Genomic DNA, 25,819 nt, shown 5'->3' with positions numbered 1-25,819 from the left:
ATATAAAAGACTTACATACCAAAACACGTTTGACCATTCCCGGTCCACCCCTGCAAACAGATGCATTGCGGCTGTTCGTCCGGAGTACTTTGGGTGCAATTAGCGTTGGCATCGCAGGATACTCCGTTACAACCTAAGTCTGAAGTGAAAGGAAAAAAAAGGAGGAAAATAAAACCACAAGTCGAATAAGCACTGAGATTGCATTTGTGCCTGGGCTAATCAATATTGATTTCAACCCTTTACACTAATATATCAATATGTTCTCTATGCATTTCCTATGGTGTTGACAACGAGAAAATTGTGTAAGAATCGTGGGCTCCTCGAGCGGGTGTTCATTTCCTGTATTCTTGTAACCTTTACAGTTGACTTCAGTGGTGATAATGTATGGTGGAATTAGATGCTAGTCGCTCTTAGGAGTTGATGGGTTAAGTATACATTTTACATCTGAAAGCCAAATAAGAAAAATTCTCACGAGGGCAGAACACAAATAAAAAAGAAAGGAATATTGAAAAGCATTTTATATACCCCAAGCTATTTTGCCTTCCTTTTGGTTTTAAACCATTATGTTCCATTAAATTTATTGTAATCATTTATCTATTTTCATCTTGTTAAGACTTGCCCATTGATAATTGAAAAAACAGTAAAGTTTCCCAGTAGATATGTATCTCCTCGAAAGAAAAATTGTCTGAAAGTGTCACTATCAATCTTATAAATCGGTAACATTAAGGAAGGAAAGCAAAATCATGATATCAAACCCACCTTGGCAGTGTGTTCCGTTGCCTTGCCAACCGTCTTGGCACACACACGATCCACGTTGCTCAGGAGAAGCTTTAAAGCAAGTGGCGTTAGCATGACATTGAACACCATCACAGGTACCATCAGCTGAGTAATAAAAAAGACCCTTGTCTCAGTAACCATACGGGAAATCCCGGTTTAAAGATAATACCCCACTGTTCCCCCTTTCCCCCTCCTCTAGATCGCAATTGATGACTCTCAAGAAATTTTCGATTCTTGGAAAAACATCAATTTTCACTTTGTAAGGAAAAAAGGAATTCTTTCAACATGCTGTAAAATGGTACAGGCAAGCATTCGGCGCTATTGTATGGAATAATGGTCCACTTGAGAAATTTGACCGATACATGTCCTATTAGTCCTTGGGCAGGTCACATTCACCTACATATACAACTGAAGCCATCTCCTTCGTAGCCTGGTTTGCAACGACAGTCGTAAGATCCCACGGTGTTAATGCAATCAGCTCGTAATGGATGGCACAAATTCTTGAAGGGTTGACATTCATCAACATCTGGAAAACAGCAAAACAGTTATTTTAAGGAATTGTAATTAAAAACCGTGACCTGACCTCGAGAAGCAGAACTATTCGTACAAAGCTGTCAGCTCCTATAAATTCCATTACATACACTTTGTCGCGAATGATAATAAACGAAAACATGCCAATCCGTGACAAAAATATCGTAAGCCGTGATCTCTCACAAACTGGTTAGGGGCTTCACCGAAAACCCAAAAAGAGCCTAACGTCAATTGCTCGTAGGTATGAAAAGTGAATAAGGTGGTGATTTGAAACTAATAATAAACATGTTTTTTTTAATTTTGTTTGTCCTGTTTTGTTCTTCATTTGCTTTGTTTTAGTTTTTTTTAATTGTTCTTTTTTTGTTTCGATTTGTTTTTATTGTTCTTTTTTATACTTTTGTCATTAATTTGTGTTTAGTTCATTGATTTTGTCTTGATCAGCGTGAAACTTTCGATAAAACCTTTATTCTCTTCAGTCAACTTTACTCTCGGTCAGCATAAATGATGTTGTATATCTTCATATAGCTGCAACTAATATATGTCTTACCTGAGCATGTCTGCCCGTCACCAGTCCAACCTTCAACGCATTCACAGTTCGGTGGACCATCCAAGGGCTGTACACATTGAGCATGCGCATCACACACGACGCCATTACAGGTACCCTCAGCTGAAAGGTAAGTAAAGCAGAAATAACCTTTACCACCACCACAATCTGATTTTGAATAATTCTCCCAACCACCGCCTTACATTTTCTTACGAATTTGGTCAGAGAATCTAGCTTCAAAGATAGCATTCCAGTACATTCTGTTCTCACTAAATTTAATTTAGATTTAAATTTTTGCACGGGTGATCAGGTTTGATTTTATGTTAATTACTGCCAAGGAGAATTTGTTTAACAATTAAGAACTTCTTAGGTCGATGAATATTTCCTTTATTCTTGTGACCCTCATGTGTGATTCAGGGGAGAAATTGCAAGGAAAAACTAGATTTTAGTCACTCTTAGGGGTGAAAGTGTTAAAAGAGGCACCGTGGACGTTATTCTCTAAATCTACAATTTGGTGGAGCTCTTAAAAGCAGGTGGATATGAGACACTGGCCATTTGACCCCTGAGAGTGACTAATTTCTGCATGCAATATCACCCCTGAAACACACTTTACACTCACGTGAATGAAGGAAATAACCACCAGCTAACGAAGTTTTTGATTATTTAAACATTTTTCTTCGACAGCACTCGAAGAAACGTAAAGAGAAGACTTCGGAGAAAATGCATACTGACTTTAGAGTGGAAAAGGTTAGCTGTCAAGATGACCCAAAAATGATTTCTTTACTTTGAAATCCTGCTCTTTGAGGGATCTTAGCTTCCAAACTTTTTGGTTTGTTCTATTGATATCAGTATGAAATAAAGCCTAATTATTTACTAACTGGTTGTACACGTGATAAAGGCAACTCTTGACTGTGCCTAGGGTTTGCGTATCCGTTGTATGTATTGTATCAAGTTATTCAAATCTATTTCAGCATTTGAATTTTGATGCTGTTTAAAACGCATTTGAATGTAACACCGTGTTAAATTCAAGTTTATTATACACTGATATAATTCAGTAAGGACGTGGCCAGCGGTCTACACAAAAGGAATAGTTCAGGGATATTTCAATCGTAGACCTACCTCTTTCGCAACGCAGTCCATCGCCCACAAATCCTGATTTGCACTCACACTCGAAAGAACCATTTGTGTTGATGCAATCTGCGTTCAAGTCGCACGGACTTCGAGTATCATTGCATTCATTTTCATCTAAAACATTAAAAAATGCAGATACTATGATTTAGTTCTAATATTTTTCATTAGAGAGTACTTTGAACATTTCAATGCTTTAATAAACATGTGCTCTCTTAAATTGAAGGTAAAAAGATTTTGGAGAAAAAAATTAACGAGATAACGAAGCTGATCGACTTCCAGAGCAACACTTTGTCCTTTTTTTTTTTTAACTGAATCAAGACTAACCTAGAGCTTGGGTGGCAACAGCGACTTATTACGTGGAATCGAGACCTCTTTTCTCTTACATAAGCCCATGATTAATTTGGAGTTTCTAAGAGGTAGGGGGGAGTTCCCTTTGCAGGTTCTTCCTCTTTCTCCCTGCATGTGTTCCTACTCCCTCAGAAATGCGTTACATGTGCAATCACTCTATTGTACCGTTCTGCTCCCCATAAAGCGCATTCGTTAAATCATAAACGATCATCGTTCAATCTCTACACATCAAAAATACCCCACTAAATTTAGCCAAGACATCAAGTCCTTCAACACCCTTAGCCGTGAGTACAACCCCCCCCCACCTGCCCCCCCTTCAGATAGAAAACATGTTCCTCGTGGTCTAAAACATATTTATTAAAACAATTGTGTAACTCATCATTTTACTCCTCTACTTCACTTACAGAGTTTCAAATTGAGTTTTCTTTGTTGCAAGGAATAACTTACCCTCGCAAATAATTCCGTTGCCCTGGAAACCAGGTTTGCAAAGGCATCCACCACGAATAGGATCACATTCAGCATCCGGATGGCACTTAGCACCCATGCATGAGTCATCAGCTAAAAACAACGTATACAATGAGTGGCTGGCGAATTGCGTGGTCCTATCCTATTAGAGTGGGACCTCTATTCGTGGTTCATTCCTGGAAATAGCAAAAGTATCCCCTGAAGCCCATAAAGACAAGATTTCCATTTTGTGAAGTTCACGGTGTCGTAGATTTTCTCACTCAGCAACCGCTATCTATTGGAAGGCCTATTTGGAATGATACCCACATGTACAGGCTGCACTCACTTTGTCAAGAATTTTTTCTTGCTACAACTTACAGACACACTTGCGGTTGACTTCCATGTATCCTTTCTTGCACAGGCATTCAAAGCTTCCCAAGGTGTTTCTGCATTCGGTTTTGTTGTCCGGACAAATGTCCTCTCTTAACAATACAACGCATTCGTTTAAGTCTAAAATAAAAACAAGCGGTCAAAGTCAAATCAATATTATCCTTCCTATTTCACGTATGAGTTCGTTAAATACCTCTCTCTGGAATATGAGAGATTTGGGTGAAAGCCCAATCTTTGTTTTCAGCTTTAATTTTAATACTTTCTTTAGCTGCAGAATAACAATCGAGATCTATTCGATCGCGTCACTCATCCTCAGGCCAACATTGAATAATCTACACTTCCATTCGCTCTGACGAAGGGCTAACGCTCGAAACGTCAGATTTAAAACTCTTTACAAAGACCTTTTTACGTTATCGACTCATTTGATCGTGCTAAATTACCCTTTTGTAATATCCCACCAACCCAGCACCACAGTTTCTTTAGAGAGTTTCCCCCCTTTATTCATACGAATACTTTACGTTACTTTTAACCATGCTAAATATAATCTACTTTTGAAAAAAGTGGAGATGGTGATAGTAAATAGAGTTAGAGATAAGATAAAGATAACTATAAAGATAGAGGAGCCAAGCTTCTCAAGGTACAGGGGAGATGGGCAAGGTAAGACATTAGTAACGATCATGATCAGCTCCATTGTTCACCATGTAGTTTAAATACACTTTAAGGGATGCAAGAATTAGTAGAATCAATAAACAAGTAAGAGCCAACAGAGAGTTCCTTGAACATCAGTCGAAGAAATGGACATCCTGGAGGTAAGATCTCGGATTAAATATTGGTAATGTCAGATGAGGAGCAGGCAAAATTAATGACACTGATGACTTAGTACTCTAGCTCTACTCACAAAAATTATTATGGACATGCATACCATGACATTAATTGCAAGTACATCAATTAAGGGTTGAATCGGCGAATCACATAAAATAGTAGTAAAAACTGCCATTGTTACCTTCACAGTTCAATCCGTTTCCAGTAAAGCCGAGCCGACACTGACATTCCCTTTTACCTGTGTTAGGATTTTCTTCACACGAGGCAAATACGTGACATTTGCTGCGATCACAGCCACCGTCGGAGTCTATTGAACAAAAAAAGAACATAAGACATATCGGTCCAAGTAAAATAAGATCTGTGAGGAGGAGGGGAAGGGGGGGGGAGGATTACAAAAGAAAATTTACGTTTTTGTTTGTTTGTTTGTTTTTTTAACTAAGTTTTCAGTTACGAAAAAAGCGGAACCCAACATAATAAATAAATCGATTTATACAAAACAACGGCAGTGAACAACAACAAATCATGCAGACACTAGCTAGAATTATCGGTGTAAAGGGAAAAGATTCCCTTTGTAATTTGTATCCATTGCTAGCGCTGTTATCATCCTCACTATTTTGATCATGAAAAGTGACCGAGACCCATATGTAGGCCTATTCCTTATGGAGATCCGTCTTAAGTCTCCTCAAGGTTAGTAGTATTTTTCCTTGAAGACATCCCAAGACGTGCACCATGAGTCGCAAAACTTACTTCAGAGTGATTCCACCAGTATTTAATTAAGTGTTGCAAACAATCCAGGATCGGATTGGAGAGAAACGTGCACCACTTTTTCAACCAATAAATTTTAAAAATAAAAAAAATAATAAATTGTGACTTGGACACTCGCGTTTCCCGGCGCTTAATGCAGATTACTGCTTTGTTCTCTGAGTCTAATTCCCCTTTTTCTTTCCTCTGTTTGGTCGTGTTGATTAATTTCGACAAAAGACTTGGCAGACTCGATCTTCCTTCTATATCCTTTTTACAACGTATTAAGCGAGAAGCTTGCATACCTTTAGCGCACTCTTTCCCGTTTCCTGAATATCCCTCTTTACATTTGCACGTGTAAGAGCCTTCATTGTTGGTGCAGTCAGCAAACGGATCGCAAACGTTATCGAAACATTCATTAATATCTAAAAGAAACATAAAGGCGTCATCGACATGAAGGGCATTTATTTTTTGTGATTATAACTTTGGCTCAGTTAAGTTTTAAAGCAGAAAGATTTGAGAGAAATGCATTCTCACCAGTGCACGTGACACCATCTCCTTCGTAACCATTGTTACAGACGCATCTTTGGTTTAACTTGCTTTGAAAAGCAAGGCACCGAGCTTGCGGATGACATTTTTGACCACTGCAAAGTAAGCCCGACTCATCTGACGAACATAAAGGTGACACCATTTATTCCCCAAAATTTAAGAGAGCAATAGTGAAAGAGTTATATCTATAGCTAGTGGCCGTATTCCAAGTATTCCAAACCGTGAAACACCTTCATCAGCTATTATGCACAACGTACGGTCAAATTTGAAAGTTGTTACTCCGTACGTCTGCTACACAACAATCTGGAGATAACGTAAAAGTGTGACAGGAACTAAGAAACGCTAATTTGTTACTTATTACAGAATTAAATACCAATGAAAATAATTATGATAATAATTACAATATTTCTAGCATCGATAAAATTAGCTGATAGGAGGCGGCCCTTTGACTCGTCGAATTTTTTAGGCAAACTCGCTGAGCATCGCGCTCGAAGTTGCGTTTGTGGTGGGGATCCTTCTGCGATAGAGGTACAAGCTACCAACATCCGAAATTCATGATGTGGGCACAGTTCTAGATGGTCTGACCTTGTTATCCTGACTGACCAGATCTTGAAAGTTTCATAGTGACGCTTTGGAATTTGCCTAATGGTCACTTACCCTTAACGCATGTAATTCCATCCCCGCGGAAACCTTCCTTACATCGGCAGTAATAAGAGCCCACGGTGTTGGAGCAGTCAGCGTAATTGTGGCACTTCCTCGGACGTTCTTTACATTCATTGACATCTGTATATTGCATAGATAAAGGACTGTATGAATCAATTTAAAACAACGAAAAAGATAAAGTTGAATTTAACCTTGTGCTTAATTTTCAAGGAGAATTTTCATTTCGACAGTGACTGCAGAAACTGTTGTTGATCTTCTGGTAGACTGGAGAATTACCTGTCCCAAAAGCTTGAGAAGACCAACATTGTTTGTACTTGTCATGAAATGCGATAGAAATTTTGCAGGGGAATTAACCATTGGTTTGAATTGACTCAATGGTGACAGGAACATGTGTTCGCTTCGGGATAGTTTTGGTTTCGTGACAAATGGGCCATAATGAATGGGAAACGGACCTGAACATAATTGAAAGCAAAATCAAAGAGTTAGCCGTGTCTGGACTTCTCGAATTTCTTTAATTCGGTGGCAGCACAGAACCAGGCCAGAAGAAAAGGTTCTTTTAACATCAAGCAGAGGATAAAAAAGGTTTTTCCATCCATCTGAACAAATCACTGTTCATAATACCACATATGCGACACGATCTGTACAGAGTTGAAATTGTAATTTGTTATCTAACATCAGGCTTTATGTTAGGAAACAGCCGCTTACAAGTTTTAATCACAGATAAAACAAGTTTCAACAGCTTGAAGTAAGGGATCGATTACTCAGTGAAACAAACCAGGCCAAAGAGCGGTTCTCCTACAGCCAGATTGTCTTTATCTTACAAGATAAGAATATTCAATTGAAGAACCTTCCTTATCGCTTCAGATAAGTTCGAAGTAGTAATTATTATCTCGTCAGCGTCAAGGGTATAAGAAGCCCCCTCCAGCCGTGGAATGACATGCACAGAAGCTGAATTTCTCTTGAAAATGTAAATATTTTCCACAATTACAAGTCAGGGGGAATGGATGATCATTTCCACCAGGTTAATCGTTTGTTCGTTCGCTTAGAAGAGAGCAGAAATTGAGATGAGGTCAAGCACTTGATTTCGTGCCATGTGAATCTCTTGTGAGACATTAGCGCTAATAAACCACCAACAGTCAAACACTGAGAAATGAAGAAAAACAGGATATGTCAGGGTTGGTTGACCCGACGCATTTTCCCAAAAATGACATCGCCGGAGCCACATCTGCGAAGCTTCTTTCAAAATTAATAACAAAGAGATATCCTCTCTCTTTAAAGATTCGCCATAGCCTTGAGGTATTTCTTACCATCACATTTTTGTCCGTCTCCCTGAAAACCTCGGTTACAGGCACAGTTTCCTATGGAATCGCAAGAAGCATTGGCCCCACAGGTAACCCTTTCACATTTATCACGAGCTGAAAACGTTAAAAATAAAGGGAAAATTGTTAAATCAAGGCTCATTCTTTTGGAAAATTAGTAAAATATTAAATCTTTTCTGTATGCCGGTATTTTTTAAGCAGTATTCAGATTAAAACTACTCAAGTCAATATTATAAGCTGGGTCACATTAACTCACTCTAAGTTGTGGTGTGTGAGGTCGCTTACCACCAAGGCAAACGAACACCAAAAGATAAGCTTAGTTAAGGAAGATGGATGGGAAAGATAGAGCCTATTAACACACTTTGCAAATGGTAAAAATTGACTGAAAATTTCCGTTAAACTTTTCGAGACGCCCAAACTGTTCCATCGCTCATTTGACCCTTTAATCCGTAAGAGTGACTTTTACCTTTAAATTACACATTAAGGTCACGAGAGTAAAGAAAATGGTCATCAGCTAAAGAGGCCATTTATTGTTAAACAAATTCTCTTTTTCAGCATCTTAGGAAATGTGTAGAGTACGGTATGGAGAATATGAATGCTGATGTTAGGGTGTAAAGGTTTAAAAAAACTTCCGGAGGGAACGAAAACAAACAAAAGAAAGTCAACAACAAAACAAGATATGTAGTGTTTTACTAAGAAAGGTGATGTTAGGTCACTTACGGGAGCAGCTCTCTCCATCGCCGTCGTATCCTGAATCACAGACACATTTCCTCGAGTTGTCCTCGGTATACAGGCACTGAGCATTCGAACTGCATGTCACTCCCTCACACGTACCATCAGCTACAAATAGAGCAAACGAGTAAGAAAATATGGATATCATTCATTGCCGTAAGAAGCCAGCCTAGAAGTTTTATGAGCTTTCGTCGAAAGAGAAAAGCAGTCAGCTTTGGATTTAAATTTTAAAATCAGAGCCAGTTTCAAGTTCGTTTTTATGCGCATAGCACGGGAGAGAGTGTGGAGCATGCCTCTTTGAAACGCCGACTTTATTTTAAACTAAGTGTTTGTAATTTTTATCCTGTATTAGGAACCAGTTAGTCTCTGGGGAGGTCAAAGGAGTTTGATTAAAATGACCTGATCACATATGATAAGATACCCCCCCCCTCCCCCTCACATCCCCAACTTCATTGTCAGTTAATTGGCAGCCAATTTTCTATGGTCTCCTTTATACTCTGTTGGTTAAGATTGATCCTCCCTCCGTTCCCCCTGATGTCAATGTGATCCCAAAAAATCCCCCGACTCTCCCTCTCCTCAGCCGATGAACGATGACTGGTCCCTTAGTTCCCCAGAAAAGTATCGAAGAAAGTCTCGTTTCCAATTTGAGGGGAAAATGGGTTAGCCTTGATATAATCGTAGGAGCCGATGAATGGAAGAATCATGGAAAAAAAGAAGGAAACATTTGTGTTTGTGTAACAGATTAAGAGCTGCCTTGGATTGTGACAAGAAATTCAAGGGCAACGAGACTTCTTAAACCACAAAAGCTATCCAATTAATTCGAAGTGAACTAGTTAAGTGAGAACACTTTGAGACTACAGGTAGTCCCTCCTTTTCGGAGGATCTGTTGCTCGGGTCAAAAAGAAGGGAAAAAAATTAATGTTAACGGAACTCTGGGAGTAAGGTGGCCAGAGTTCTACGCGGTACGCGACGAACGTATCTGAATAGCAGGGACTGCTCGTAACCTGAAACACTTACGTTCACAAGTAAGCCCGTCTCCCTGGAATCCTGGATTACAATCGCATAGCCAACCAGCTACGTCCTTGACACACTTCGCCTCTGGATGACACTTAGGACACTGAAATTCTTTTACGATAAATAAATTCAATATCTTAGAAAGAAATCAGGGGATAATGACAGGGATGCAAAAAATACGAGAAAATCCTGACGAAAGTAACTATGCATCACAGTATGACCGTCGCTAACCTTCGCATTTGACACCGTCACCTTGGTAACCATCGTTACAACGACACTTCTCCACACCATTATCACTCACACATTTTGCTTTTGAGTGACAGGTCTCCTTTTGGGGCCCACACAGATCACCTTTCCCTTGTTGGCTTTGAGCTGTGGAGAAAACAAAAAGAATACCAGCTTTAGACCCCTAAGAGTGAGTAGCATTTAATTTATTTGTAAAATATTACCCCTGAATTACACATATAGGTTCCGAGAATAAAATAAATGATCCATAATAAAGTCTCCTTGTCAGGGCCTTAAGAAATGTATCGAGAACAGAAAGGAGAATGTACACACTAATGTTAGGGTGTAAAGAGTTTGTTTCATCTACTGCAGAAGACCAATGGCAATTGGCGAGATAAGACAACATGTGACATTTAGTTATGAAGGAAGCTGTGTGAAGAAAAATGCTCTGATTGTTGTTCGTGAGGATATCTAACAAAGCTTTGGACGGAAACTCAACGCTCGAAGAATAATTGTCATCTGTTTTTGACCGTAACACTTTTGGCACCAAACTGTCTAATTTATTCACCATCAATTAATCGAAAAGTAATTGGACCCTACGTTCCCATGTTCAACTTTTTTCAATTTTTTGCCATTATGCAACCATACATCATGATATGGTTGCCAGAAATAAAGATTCAGACGTCTTTTCGTAAAAGAAAATGATGCAGCATCGATCGTATTGCATACAAATGGTTATCCCGCATTAACTTAAGACAATAAACGATGAATGATAAACATCGTCGCGGTTTGTCACATGGCCACCGAACGCGGTTCATGAGAGTTCCTTTGACTTGTGAACTTACTGTCTGGCAAAGATGCGTTGACGATATTAGAAAGGATGGCCACAGAAGAATACTTTTGCTTGGAGTCATATTTGTTCAGCAACACTCGAGACTCCACATCAAAGCTGTAGAAGCCATGATCGCATCCTCTTAGCTCATCGTACTCGATAGTCTGCAAGACCGAGAAGCCATTAATTTCATCTCCAACTCGAAACGCAGCAGATCCTTCGGATTCCACTTTTCCTCGGTCCTCACGTCGATACACTACTTTGAAAGGTTCCATTCTGACGACAGCGTAAGGGTCGATGCTTGGGATTGTTCCGTTTATCGTAGTCTCCAAGGTATTAAGACGACCACTGGGACTTTTACCCATGAACTTCTGAGAAATGCGTATTTCTTCACCTTTAATAGAGAAAAGCTAGTTTATTTCTTCCTTCGTTCGTTCTCTCATCCATATCTATAAAATTATGTATTCAGCTTTACCCAACTCGCCGCTGATTCGAGACGACCTCTTATTGCTTTACTGACTTATACTGGTGATCAATGCATGACTTATCCTCAGGGTCGTGATACAAAGTTTGGTAGAATGGAAATGGAAAGAAAGAAAAGAGTGAAATGGACTTTACTGTTTGGATACCCTTCTGGCTTGCACAGCCGGTGGTTTTGCGCTCTAAAAAAAATAAATCAAGGCGAAGTTGCGAAAATGAGCAGGGGAGCTGAGGTGGATTTTCCGTACTCATATGATTCATTTCGCTGATTCGTGGCTCAAATCCCGTAAAAAACTTCCGGATATACAGGCTTACATAATGTCTGTTTCTCCCCACGACCTAATAGAGAGATGTATCGCAATTCATGACGATAATTAGCCCTTCGGTCTCAGAAGAGTAAAGTTTAAAGCGGTCTCTTTCAGGCAAACGTACAAGAATCTTTAAGGCAAACATACCAGAGTCAAAAGTAACAACTACATTCCTTTTAATCTTGGTTCCAACGACGCCGAATCCATTAGGGACCCCCTTGGCTTTCCTCACACCATAAATCCAACCAACAGCATCAATTAACGGAGTAAGGATCTTCAACAAGTGCGCTAAAGCAAGCGGTGGGTTTCGCATCACTGCGTACACACGACCATCTATACTCATAGCAATAACATCTACGATGAGGTCATTGACTTCTACACCATTCACACTCCCATAAAACTTCCCAGTTAAACGAACTGTAGTGCCTGGGAAGTAAGATGCAAGAAATCTCAACTCAGTTGAAACTATTCACTTTTGAAGGTTAGTCTCTTCTCTAGTTTTATGGTAGGCTTTGTAAGTATAATTTGTTTTCATTAGTTTCATTTTGATATTTAATACTTCCAGATAAACCCAAGTGTAAGGAGGTGGTCAATTGAGTATCAGAAACAATACCAGGAATGCGTATACTTTGCTTTGCTCTGTTCCTAGTAAAAGTACTACCTCATCAACCGATCAGTTCGGAAACTACAACCACTCGCCACATGAGCACTCGCGTTTTCCCACGCTTCAGACAGTTTGTTGTTTTACTGTGGCTCCACGCAGAACCTTTTCTACGCTGGTAGTACTCGTTAAAATGATGCTTTTTTTTTACTCTCTGTAGAGAATTTCTCTCCTTTTTATTCGTTGAGTGACAGTTGGGGAGGAGGGCAGGGATTCGAGACACATTATATGGCAAAGGGAGTACGTTTCTGAAGAAACTGTGATGTTGCGTCGGTGGTTTTAGGGAGGGGGGGGGAGGGGGGGGAGGGTGGAAAGAATTCCAAGATAATTTGGTTATAACAGCTCAGTTGATATTATAAGTTGGCCGCTGGAAAGAGCTTCTAAAGCTGACTTTTCGAGCGTTGGCCCTTCGTCAGAGTGAATCAGTGTGTGTTCTGTACGTAGAATATTATATCTAGTATTCTTCTTGTAGGAGAGCAGATACGTAGGGGAAAACGAAGTGCGGAAGGAAAAATGAAATTATAGACATTTTTCTCATTGGTTGGTTTTATGAATCATTGTTTCTGTTATATTACCTTCTCTCACACAGTCAACGCCATTTCCAAAATACCCATCGTTGCACTGGCAACAGAAACCTGGCGCGATATTTGTACATGTAGCATTTGGATGGCATCGGGCTACACCGTCTTCACATTCATCGATATCTTTAAGAAACAAACGCGAAATATATCCATAACTGACTTATTATAATAGATAACTAAGCAGCTTCAAACTAATGCAATAAAAACACATATACTGACGTAACATGATTAAAGAGGGTAAGTTTCTAAATAAAATATGGTGCTACGTCGGTGGGAGAGTATAGCAGGTAATTTAGTGTTAGCAACTGAGTTGAAAACGTAAATTGGCCACCGTAAAGAGTAAAAAGACTGACGTTTCGAGCGATTGCATGATGTAACAGCTAAATACTAGACATATTGCGCGTTCACCTGTTATTCCCTCAGAATTCTCATCAGCAGACAAGATGGAACTACCAACAGCGTAAAACAACGAAACCGCATTCTTTCCACCACAGAAATCCTCCTCATTGAAAACACATCGTACGTTGCAAGACGAGGTTGGCAATTTCTGCAGCACCAAAAACTCTTTATCGCCCATGCAGGCACACTCGTCGCCGTTATGGAGCGCCGCATACTTTTGGTTTCTCTGATGGCAGAGAATCATGCATGACCGAATACCCACTCCCCGCCATATTTGACTCGCGTTTCGGGAAGAAAGATACCCATGTATTTTGTAACATCCTTGGAAATCTGAAGGTAGGAAGGATTTACAAAGTTATCCAGCAATGTTAATAGAGAAAATAGCACTTAAAAAGAAAAAAAAAGAAAAAAAGATTTACACACTTTAGAGATAAAGCATCTCTTTTAGCAAAGAAACAAAATTTACAGCACAGCTAAGATTAAGAAGGAGCTCCTTCTCTGTTTTTAAGGTTTGAAAGTCGATTTCCTGTACTGCTACAGTTAAAACTGGTAAGATGTTTGCTCATATTTAAGATGTCTGTACTTGATACTTACACTGGTCAGGTATGAAAAAGCGCGATATTTCCGAGTTTCTATGAATGTAACTATCCCCTGATTCCACATTCAAGGTTCCCATGTTTTTCCAACCAATTTTGAATATCCATTGTCCTGTATGCTGTACATTGGACTTTTCAGACAAGAATTTGACTTCTTTGGTTCCTGAACCGGGCAATAGGTATGTCCTAACAAATATAAGCAGAAGATACATGGACAAGTATAGAAAATAAGGCAGAAACAATTATTTAAAAGATTCGGCCTCCTCTTTCTCTTGAGAGTTACGAACAACAGTCAGATCGAATTTCCATTACAGCCATCGTTTGAACCCAGGACTTAGAAATGATCTTAAAGTCTGATCGTAAGGATATATACATGCATGCATACATACATACATACCTACCTACCTACCTACATACATACACACATACATACATACATATAACTTTATGATAAATTCTGGATAAAAGTTTTCCTTGAATTTATAGACAAAAGTGTAGCTTTGTAGCTAATATCTCCAGCAGCGGTATTGAAAAAGACCAGTGATAAACTGGTTTTCAGGGGAGTGTTTAACGTCATTTCATGGAAACTGATTGGGCAATTTAAAGCGATTTGTTGGATTCAAGATTGGTTGGTTTTTTTTTGGTTTCTGTACAACGTGGTGTTGCTTATTCAGTTTCTTGGGTTCCCATAATTTCAATACTCAGATACAATCTTGAGCTACATCAATGGTCTAGAAGTGAATCCAAATTTCCAGCTGTTAGCCATGACTGATAATTTTTTGCGTTTTGTCTATACCTCAGGTGGTCCCCCGCGCTGAAGCCAACCTGTGCATCAAAATATCTTCTGCCCTGATATCGTACATGATAGCCCTTAATCCACTGTAAGCCATCGTCTTTGTAGTTAAACAAACTGAACGTATTTATCTCGTCCGTTATTAGAACAACTTGAAAAGTGTTCGTCTGAAAAATTAGAGGACAATACCAAGTGTTAACCCTGAAACCTTAAGAGTGACCGGCATCTTATTTCTCCATGCGGCACCATCCTTGAATTAAATAAAAAGGTCATGAGAATAAAGGAAATGATCACCAATTCAAGAAGTTCCTGATTGTCAAACAAATTCTCCTTCTCAGTATCATAGGAAAATATAAGGAAAAGAGTGAGGAGAATATAAATCTATCAGGGTGGATGTTAGAATGTGAAGGGTTAAGAAAATAAACAAAGAAGCAAACACGGCTTAGTTTGGCTTCTTAAAAGGAATTTTTTTTTTCAGTTTGCGCCCGACTTATTTTTTCTTTAACCAAATAGCCCTAATCCTTAATACAGACTGCTGGCAAATCTTCGTAGACCTAGCTTTTGAATCAACAAATTATCATAAAGCTGCTTTTACCTGGTTGGGAAGTTTTCCATGTGCGTGACGGTGTACAACATCCTTCCATGTAGATATAACGACACCTTTAGCTATGAATTCCTTCTCCTTGATAAAAGTAGATCGAACATGGTCTGTTGCCTTTTTTAAAATAGTTTCATTCCTAGTCTCTCTCAAAAACACTACACTGGACTTTGCTAGAGCCACAGGTGCATAGAACACTGCAATGGATGGCGCAGAAGGCGGAAATGGGTATCTCCTGTGTCGTTCCTCGGGGAAAGTGTGTTTTCCCAGGGTGATAACTCCATCGGTGTATACCTAATGAAATGAATACACAGTGACCTGAGTTATCTTAAACCCCTTAACTCCCACAGGTGACTTATTCAACGCGCCAGGGTTTTCTCCTATCACTAGTTAAACATTATCAAGTAGATGAGCGGCGAAAAGAAATTTAAGGGTGTTCTTTGGCGCGCAAAGAAAATCCTGACCGATAGTCCGGGCTCGTTGATTTTCCAATCGGCTGATGGATTTGATTTTATTCATCACTTATCCTAAGGGTATGTTACAAGTTCTCAGTCTTTTGTCTGCAGATGAGGAAAGGGCAGTAGAAAGAACTTTTGGGCGAGTGGAAAATTGTACCTACTCGCACGAGGGTAAAGCTGAAAAATCAGTTTTCTTGCCAAATTCTTTTACTTACTCTAAAGGAAAGATGTCAGAGCTAGACGTGGAAGTCCTTAATCGAATTTTGGCGGTAGAGAATAAAGAATAATAGAACTGGGAGAGGTAAAGGTAATTATATGTAGCTTATACCATTACGATGCGCTAACTAGATTGAGCTTTTGACAGCTACTCAGTGGCTTACTTAGAATTATGAAATAATTAGCTTTAATTTGAATACATTCATCTAAAACATTTTTAACTCGCTCAGCTTGTTCTAAAGGATGCGTGGATTGTGAAAGAGAAACAATGCTAAAATTTGTAAATTTTGTTGAATGTAAAGCATTTAAGAGTCAAGTACTTTTAAAGGAAGCAAGATAAGCATTTGCGCTGTGCGTGACCGGTTGTAAATCGTTTGCATATTTCGCAAGGATAAAGCAACATTATTTTCACCTCAGAGGGCCTTTCAATAGTCTCTATAGCTGAGAGAAAAAGCGAGAAAATACGTATTTTGCTAATGTACTCTTCTCTCTTAAAAATAAACTGTGCCATTCTCTTGATGTGATCAGCTTAATGAGCATAATAATCATCTTTCCTTTCAACCGATCACCGTTAACGAGAATCAGAAATAAAAACATTTAAGCCGACCACACGTTGCAATTTTCAAAAGGTCATAGACACTTTAAAAATAATTTTTAAAAATCTCTATGATAAATAGTTTTGTGGTCTCCCGTTGAGTATGAGCTCACTGTTATTGGAAATTCGTGGGAATTTCTTTCTGCGAAAACTGCCCACCCACGAACATCGCAAAGGAAAACCTCATTTTATTCGGTTATTTGTCTTAAAGGAAAGGCCTCCCGCGATTCGGACAGATAAACAGTTTACTTTTCTGATAACACGGTCCGCAATTGTCAAATCTTCGCCATTGTGGAATTTACACAAAGATGTCTTCATGTTCCATCAACGTGTAAACGTCTGGTTGTCGGAATGCAATTGAATCGCCGTAAATGATTAAATTTTGACAAAGTTAATTCAACTATGAATAAACCGCTAAGTAGTTTCGAAATTTTTTCCTGGTAGCCTGATTAACGTTTCAAACAAAGTGTTAAAAATCTTCAAGAATCCTCGTGAAATACTCAACTTGGTACACTTATTCAAATTTTTCTCTCTCTTTTTTTTTCTTGCAGGAAAACAAATGGCCCTATGGAATTTTCCAAAAGGTCTTGCGATAGGATCAACCATCATGTTTGATTTCCTCTCGAAACAATTGACGGCTTGTCAAAGGCAAGGAGCTATCTTTAACACAAAACAGCTCTTTACGAATCATTAGCGCAAAGCGAATTACAGTATTCCCCTATTATCAGATTTATTAGAGCTGTAACCAGCTTTCTCGCCTCCTAGAAGAATTAAAACATAAACTACGAGACTATTGGCATCGGGTTTAGCCGTCCTGAGATATGCAAATGATTTACAAGGGGGCAATTTAGAAAGGTCCGCAAAATACATTATGAGGGTGTTGCTGAAATACCTCGCGCAGGATTCCACAACATGAAATGTCTTGGAAGTTGGCATAAATCGTAAGATACTCAGCAAATTACCAAAACAAGTCCCAGTAAATCATGTCTGATTTGACTTACCTGTAGATCGTTGTAGTCGTGGTTGTAAAACGAGTAGGTAGAGTGGAGGTTAAACACATCACCTAACACATGCTTTTTGTCTGGAATCTGAACATCCCCGGTTCCTTCGCCAAAAGGGAAGAAATCCTTGAGAGGTACACTGCTCGCGCAGGCGAGAATATGCAAAAGGAGGCCGACTGAAAGCATGGCAATGAATTGTACGATTCGCTTCTACTCTGAGGTCAAACTAGGAGCGCGTCGAACATCCGAAAAGCGCGCGAGGCAATTGTGTAAATGGACACTGGATCGATTTATGTGGTGATGAATGTAACTGGGGAGGGGCATTGTTTGCACACAATCAAGTTGACAGGATACAAACAAACCAACACTCATTAGTCCATTGACGCCAGCTTAGATGTAGTCCTCAAGTTTATTGAAAGGCTCAACGGAAAAATCAGTTGTCGCGAAAAAGCGATGCTCTTGTCGCCAAAAAGTGTGATAATCTGGGATTAGGCGGGAGGAGAAGACTAGTAAAGTAGCCGAGTTCCTGTTTTGTAACTTAGTTCACTTCAATAGAGTTACAAACGACTGGTGCATACGAAAGGTCAGAGTAATATTGCGAAACGTGCCGCAAAAATAGTGAGAAATTTAATCACTTGGCTCCTTCTGTTTGCTCGATTCCATTTGGCGGTCTCTTCATTTCCGGTTGTTTTCCCCGAGTAAAAGATGAGTCAGTCACTCCTTAGGAGCGTTGAATTAACCGATAAAATTTTCGATCTTTTCGATTTCGATCGTTATGATCGACTGCAGTAGAAGGCCTGCATTAGAAAGTGAATATGCTTAAGTTTATCCATCTGGTCCTTTCTCTAGAGTTTTTGGCATTGTAATGCTTACACTGGAACCGACTTCTGGTGTTGATTTGACAACATTAAGGTCATGTTGTGTATATCCGGTAAATTTCCTGTTAAAAAAGCGAATTTTGCGTTAACACTCAGCAAGTGTTGGATTCGAAGGGGCAGGTTGCTGGTTGCGGGTTGCGAAGGTGATGATATATCACATAACTAGCCATACGAAAATTTGTTTCACGGATATGCATTTAATCAAGTTATGTGCCAGCAAACTACCGCCTTCTATCAATTAAACGCACACCTCGCGGGTTCAAAAAACGTCAGCCTCTTGGGTAACAAACAAGACGTATGTAAATTTATTCACATGCGAGGACTGGTAGATATTGCCCGAACTAAAGGAAAAAAAAGTGAGCGAACTATTCGTCAAGTGGTGGTAATCTTAGCCTTAAAGTATTTTTCGCAAGCGACAAGCACAGAGAAGACCACAAGAAAACATGTGGTTGTCAGACAAGTAGGTTACAATGGCGTCTTCTGTTTATGGGTCATCATGCATCCTCACACGTCAGTAACTTTTTATTCGATCAGACGGATTCTAGATTCTTCGCCTTCAGAAAAACGCGCCCACGAGGAAAAGAAAAGAGATGGTAGGGAAAATCAGACATTATTCCAATATTCTGTGTTGGGCCTTGGGCGTAATTTATGTCCATCGCTGGTCATAGTCTGACCAGTAATTCCTTTGAACTTCTAGGCATTACATCGTAATTAAATTGAGAGAACTTAATTGGTAATGAATCAAGATAACTCCCTCCTGTTTACAAGGTTACTTTTTTCGATTGTATGAAACATGTAGGTGATAGTCATGTCTGGGATACGAGGAATAACTTAAAAAAAAACAAAAAAGGAAATATTATGAAAAATAGAATATACATCTAAATTAATTGATTAACAATGCAATATAGAAATAGTATTGGCATGGCAAAAGTATTTGCACCTAACAGACATCTACAGATGTCAATTTGTTGAATGCGAGTGCACGGCACAGCAATGAATCGTTAAGGAAAGTAATTTACCTGTTGGACTCTATAATTCTAAGGAAATGAAGAATTCATAGTTTGGTTGGTACTTATTTGGCAGCCTGTTAAAAGACCCTCATTATTAGCGCTGTAAGACGCGCGTTTCTCTACCCGCGGGAAGATTTCAGACGAATAGGTGAGAGGTTTGCTGGGAGTCTGGTATGTTCTTTCAGGACTAGAGCCTATGTAAACCTCTGGCCTTTTCGCGTAGCTCAAGGTTTAATAATTTTTCTGCGGGAGAAGACTGGCTTATGCCAAAGCTTGGAAAGTCATTGTAAGGAGGTATTTTTTCACATCAAGAAATCCTGATGAAATCTTGTTTACATTATTTCTCGACCGGTAAGCTAACAGGATTAATATTGTCGTTATTAGAATTTCCTAGAGGGGGTAAGTTTCTAAAGAAACTGTGGCACTGCATGGGTGGGAGTGTAACAGGGTAATTAGTATTATCAACTTAGTTGATAAATTAAATTAGCCATCGTAAAGAGCTTAAACCGTACAGCTTTTAAACTCTCTACGATGGCCAATTTACTTTATCAACGCGGTTGATAATACTAAATTACCCTGTTAGAATTTTCTATCCGAGTTTTGCAGTACTGAAGTTACTGTTACTTAGACATATCGTTATTGACGAATTCAAACCGCTTATACGATTAAGTGATAGTCGAAACGTCAGTCAATTCTGCCAATAACAGTTCTTCTCAGGACCACACTCTCCTGAGCGATCAGACTACACTATATCACATGTTACTCCGGGTTTAAAGCGTTTACTGTAATAAGATTAAGGTGTCTCTAAAAGATATAATGTAGTCTGCATGTTAGACGAGTGGTTTTTCCCATAAAGGTCTGATCTGAATCAGTGGAATAAAAACATAACTTCTGGGCAATAAACTTTCTCAAAGGGAACGAGAACTAGAGGTCCAATGTTTGTTACCCTTGTTGCAAGACCAGGATTATCGCATAGGTGACGCTATAAAATTAGCCATGTTCAGTGATTAAGAAATCACGATATTTAAATGTCAATCATTGAACGAGGCAGGAACTGGAGAATATTTTCCTTTCATCCATAACGTCGAGAGACTAATATCGGAACCAAAGTGATCGCTTAAGGTTACTAACAGTTTCACCGGTACCTCCACCAATGTCATCCATTGCATAATTTGTACTTATTGTAAAAAAAAGCTACATCGGTGAATCAGGAGACGCTTAGGCTAGCGACGTCCGAGAACGCCTACATGAATTAGGAAGGATTCAACAAAGACTCATCCAAACCAGTCGCTAGATATCAAGATAGTTCAGAAAGCAGACGATAGGTGCCATGATCTTGTCTAAATAGCTGGAAATAATTTCAGTGGGGCAGTTATCTTATAGTCAGAAACGAAACCAGGTAGAAACAAGTTTTGATCAATCTGGTGCCATATTTGGCACAGGAAAGAGGGATGATAGATAAGATATTTCAGATCTCGGCAAAATAATGAGATTGTTGATTACATCGCGTTTCTAAGCCATCCCCTGCGCTCTTTGTTTACAAATAGTTGCTTTTGTACAGCAAAAAGTATGATTTTTAGGTCTGAAAGTTGAATTGGTTTTTGCGCATGGCAGCAGACAACATAGTCAACCTAAGGCTGTTCTGTAGGGACCTTAACTAGACAGGCTATTTAACCTTTACATCCCAAGATCATTATGCATACTCTCCATACTGTTCTCTATACATTTCCTAGGTTCTTACAAGGAGAATTTGTGAAACTATCAAGAGCTTTGTTAGTTGCTGATCATCTCCGTTATTCTCGTGACTTAAACATTTGATTCAAGGGATAGATTGTAAGGAGAAATAATAACCTTGTCACCGTTAGGGATTAAAGGGTTAAGCCCGGACAAAGATTCTTTATTGTGGTTCCGATATCAATAAATGGCCCAACACAACTTAAGATTTTTCATTATTATAATTGTTATTATTATTATTATAATTTATTATAACATCAGTTGATGTAAACATAAACAGGAGCCCATGGGCTCCTGGCATGAATTATTATTATAAATGATTCCTATCCTGAAAGAGGGTGGTTAACTTCCTATCCTGAAAGAGGTGGTTAACTTCTTGTGGTTATAGCTCTTCTTTCCAAAAATTCATTGAACGATCCTCCGCAAGTACGACTGCATTGTGTACAATATTCTGTCACGACAGCTCCTTTGTTGGACTCCTTAAAAAACAGAAAAGAGGGAAATTGGTATTTTTAATGCAGTTACAATAAAGATCGGTGATACAGTAGAGACCCTGATCTAACAAAAAACAAAACAAACAAACAAACAAACAAAAAAACACCACAGGATACTGAATGGCATATCATGAAGACAATTTCTCTTAGAGTGGTGTAAGTAAGGGGGGATGAGCAACGCCTCGAATTCTTTTTAGTCCCATCTCCTGTCTTTACTGCAAAAAATTAAAGATTAGTCCACAAAGAAAGTTCCCACATTTTTATTCCTCTTTTCCTTCTCTCCCTTTCAGTTCCTTCCCCGAACTCATTACCCCGTACCCCGTACCCCGTACCCCCGAACCTAGTCCGCCCTCATACCATCGGGCTCCCTGGTCCCACATCAGGTTTTATTCTTTATCAATTGGGGTAAGAGAAAAAAACCTCTGAGAATCACTTTGTTATTAAAAAAAAAAAAAAAAAAAAAGGCCTTAAAAATTTCCAACGATTAATTTAGCCGTGGTAAGGCTTAGCACAGTTTGAAAAGAAATCTGCGGATTACGCAATAACTGTCAATGACTGAACATCTATATACGTAGCGAGTGTGTGCAATTTTCGGCTCTTATGGTGTTCTACGTGACTTATTATTAGAGAATGAAACAATCGTATTCACCAAATGCAACATGTAGCCCCGCGATCAGGGAGACAATGAAAGTGAGGCAGCGCATCGGTGACTCATGCGTCACTATATTTCTAAGTTCCCCCTCTTCCCCCCTCCCCCCCCCCAAAAAAAGTGAGAGTTGATCGCAAGTAAGGGTGACGAGAGGAAATATTGAAGAGTTTTTGTTTTCCTTTCACTTAATAGGCGGGTATGTAGCGTTTAAACTGGAGCTTACTGAACTGAAGTCTATCAAAGTTGGAGAAACTTTTCAATGTGAGGTCAGTGTATCACAGTATCATTTATCTGTTAAGGTTCTTTGTCACTATATTTATTACGAAGACTTACGAGGGTAAAAGTTGAAAACTCGAATGTATTTTAGTCGAGTACTAACCTCAGCATCTTTCCCAAAAAAGCTTTCCCTTTTACCACCGTTCTTTTTCGGAGACTGCTTTCCGCCAGGCGATGGCAGCCCAGCCCATTGTCCTCTAACTTGGACTATGAAGGCAGCCAGTAGGATAAAACCAGTGAACGATAGCACAAAGGCGTCTTTCTTCATTTCTGCGAAACGTGACTATAAAGACGGTGACTTGGTCAACTCCAGCAACCTCTTAGTGTTTCTCTTTTCCAATTTTTGCCTTATATAGCCACGTCATGATGTTATTTAGCCAAGCAAGCGCGTTAAAAAAAAAATGTGCTTACAGCTGGTGTTTGTCGACAAATGGAAGAAAAACAATTCTTCAATTAATTTTCTGGAAGCTTATGTTATTTTCAATTCAAGCCGAAAAAAAAGAAAAAAAAAAGTGAGATATGAGGACGCCATCGTTCGTCCTGGAGTTTGAACGACGCCATAATACAGCATAGACAGAACAGCAGGGACTGAAATGTGGGTACGTTTCCCCTTTGTGTAAATGGCCGTGTATTTATGACAAAGAAAACAAAATAGGATAAAACAGCGTGTATTATGTCTTCAACTTTGTGTGGGAAGCTGCAATTGCTTTTTCTCAAGCTAAAATTGGTGGAACATGCTGATAAACTTTAAAATTGTCACCACCACAAATTGAACAATATACTGGCAAGAATTGTTTGCTTTGTTATAGTGTCATTAGTATGAAGGCCTGACTTCACGCATATTCCACCCAACGCTGTAAGGGGTTAGTCACGCAAAATAAGAAAAGAAGTGCGTAGACAAATTTCTGAAAGTAAAAGTTTTGAATGAGAACAAAGGGAAATTTAAAAAAAAAAAAAAAACACTGAAGAACTCTTAAGAAACACTGAAAAGCGAACATGACTCAACAAAATTGGGAGGAGAGTTCTATTCAAACGGATTGTAATTGCTCTCTGATAAAACCTGAAAAACGTCACCACATATTTTGAACGACGCCATAATGCACTATAGACTTACTGAGTAGGAAATAAAATGTGGGCATGACTATCCCATAACTAATTGGTTGTGAATTCATTTGAAAGAGAAGCCAAAAAAAGTGAAATGAAAAACGTGGCTTGTATATTCAACTTGCTGAGTGTGTGCGTCCTTCACAAACGAAGATAACCACAGACATCCTTGTTTGTGTTTCTTTGCGTGACTGATCAAGCCAATCTGTGCACTTTTTAGGAGAAAAACTAGGTTTCTCTAACAGTTCTCTCTATTTCTGGGGTCTACCTCATATCTAAGGGGAAGATATTTATCATCTGCTCATCAAGGTGATAATCACCAGGCTTTCAATCTTTCGCCATCGTCACCATATCACACTTAACTAACGAATCACGTCAAGCGAAGAGAAAAAAGATCCCATAAACTATGCACCTTCGAGATGTTGGCTCTTTACAATTGACTTCCTTACTTAAATTTCATACTTTTTCAGTTAAGATCGGGCAAAGCCAAAACAAAATTAGCAGAATGAAAATTTTGGTAAACTTTCTGACGAAATTAGAACTACACTCAAAAAATAGATCAATTGAGAAGAACGCCTTAAAAGACTGTTACATAATATTAAAACATACAAAGAGTTTGGAGAAGAAAGATCGTGCCCGAGGTCCCGCCCCTAAAAAGAGCTTCGTGCTGTTTGTACAATTCCCATCAAGTCATAAATTCAGTGCGGAGGATGAAAAATAAATTAAAGTTGTTTACACTTATAGTGACCTTGAAAGAAAGAAGTGTTGAACCTGCTAATTAACAAAAAATTAATAGTTATCCTCCTGATCGAGAATTCGACTTGGAATAAACCTAAAAACGATCACTGTAAAAACTGAACGTCTGTTTTTATGGCAAAATTCTTGATAGCAGAGAATGGAATTTAACCAAAATAAGTAGCAGCCTCATACTTATATTTTTAGAGAGTTAAAGAAACTATTTTCTCACAGTAAGAAAAAAATAACAATTAACGACTTTAATTGTGAAGTAAGACTGCTAAGGAAATAGGAGATGACCAATTAGCTCATTATTTTTTTTGCTGAATGGTTTATGATAATATATTACTTCCATACATTTTCCCAACACGTAAGCAGGTTAAAATACGCACGTCAAACGCAAACGCTACATGACAATTTCTGTCTTTTAACACACGGAATGAGGAGACCATGCTGAATATGACAGAAGATCTTCCCTTCTTTTTCACTTGTCTTCTTCTTTAACGGCACGTCTAACCGTGTATAAATAGCCCAAAGGCAGGCCTGTCTAGTTCGCACCCATGTCGCTACAACTAGAAAATATAAAGTGGCCGCGCTTGGATACGAATTTCATCTTCGAGTATTGACAGTACCTCCCACGAGTAAGCAAAGCAAACGGGTAAGATGATATCAACGTATCCTCAAGCGGAAATTTTACGTTCTGTTTATTATATGGATTTTAATGACATATTTTAATCGACAATAATTCAAAAACAAATTTAAAGAGCAGCAGTTGCACTTATTGTGACGGTGTGTTAGGACATTAATTTACCAAAGGTTCCAAACCTCGATATTTTATTACAATAAAGAACGGATGAATGTTATGACAAAATTCATGGATATGGATCGAAGATTCGAAATCTGTAAAGTAATCGGTTAACAAATTGGTTTCAGTTCATATCGATAATATCGAAAGAAATCAAGATAAATATTTACCCATTGGTTCTAGGTGTCCATAACACTGTCTAGCGATAGAAAATCTTAACAATTATATCTGTTATGTCATCAAATTATAATGTGCAAAGAAATTAGAATATTGCGCAATACACTCCCCGCCGGCAATTACAGACTGTTTAAAGTTTTCGGTAAAAATCATTTCAGAATTAAACATAATAGTTCAGAGTTATTATTGCAAAAATGTTTTGAGATAGT

At 38.8% G+C, this 25,819-nt stretch overlaps 1 protein-coding gene across 1 annotated transcript in view; it reads right to left on the bottom strand.

Annotated features, from left to right (window-relative positions):
* Positions 1-17,992, bottom strand: part of LOC131770860 (fibrillin-2) — a 42,110-nt gene extending 24,118 nt beyond the window's left edge. Inside the window, exons 1-23 of the mRNA XM_066169779.1 lie at positions 17,749-17,992; positions 15,476-15,772; positions 14,884-15,047; positions 14,086-14,273; positions 13,501-13,821; positions 13,087-13,215; positions 11,998-12,276; positions 11,076-11,456; positions 10,237-10,377; positions 10,009-10,116; positions 8,980-9,099; positions 8,248-8,355; positions 6,935-7,060; positions 6,266-6,394; positions 6,034-6,153; positions 5,169-5,294; positions 4,154-4,285; positions 3,779-3,889; positions 2,972-3,097; positions 1,856-1,975; positions 1,178-1,303; positions 760-882; positions 20-139 (exon numbers count right to left, since the gene is read on the bottom strand). Of these exons, the coding sequence (XP_066025876.1) occupies positions 20-139; positions 760-882; positions 1,178-1,303; positions 1,856-1,975; positions 2,972-3,097; positions 3,779-3,889; positions 4,154-4,285; positions 5,169-5,294; positions 6,034-6,153; positions 6,266-6,394; positions 6,935-7,060; positions 8,248-8,355; positions 8,980-9,099; positions 10,009-10,116; positions 10,237-10,377; positions 11,076-11,456; positions 11,998-12,276; positions 13,087-13,215; positions 13,501-13,821; positions 14,086-14,273; positions 14,884-15,047; positions 15,476-15,772; positions 17,749-17,934 (3,781 nt within the window). The 5' untranslated portion in view covers positions 17,935-17,992. The remainder of the gene's footprint in view (positions 1-19; positions 140-759; positions 883-1,177; positions 1,304-1,855; positions 1,976-2,971; positions 3,098-3,778; positions 3,890-4,153; positions 4,286-5,168; positions 5,295-6,033; positions 6,154-6,265; positions 6,395-6,934; positions 7,061-8,247; positions 8,356-8,979; positions 9,100-10,008; positions 10,117-10,236; positions 10,378-11,075; positions 11,457-11,997; positions 12,277-13,086; positions 13,216-13,500; positions 13,822-14,085; positions 14,274-14,883; positions 15,048-15,475; positions 15,773-17,748) is intronic.
* Positions 17,993-25,819: the final 7,827 nt, after the last annotated feature.

This window comes from Pocillopora verrucosa, chromosome 7 (assembly GCF_036669915.1).
Source record: "Pocillopora verrucosa isolate sample1 chromosome 7, ASM3666991v2, whole genome shotgun sequence".
NCBI lineage: Eukaryota > Metazoa > Cnidaria > Anthozoa > Scleractinia > Pocilloporidae > Pocillopora > Pocillopora verrucosa.
The sequence above is the reverse complement of the archived record's forward strand: the minus strand, read 5'-3'. Positions and strand labels throughout refer to the sequence as shown.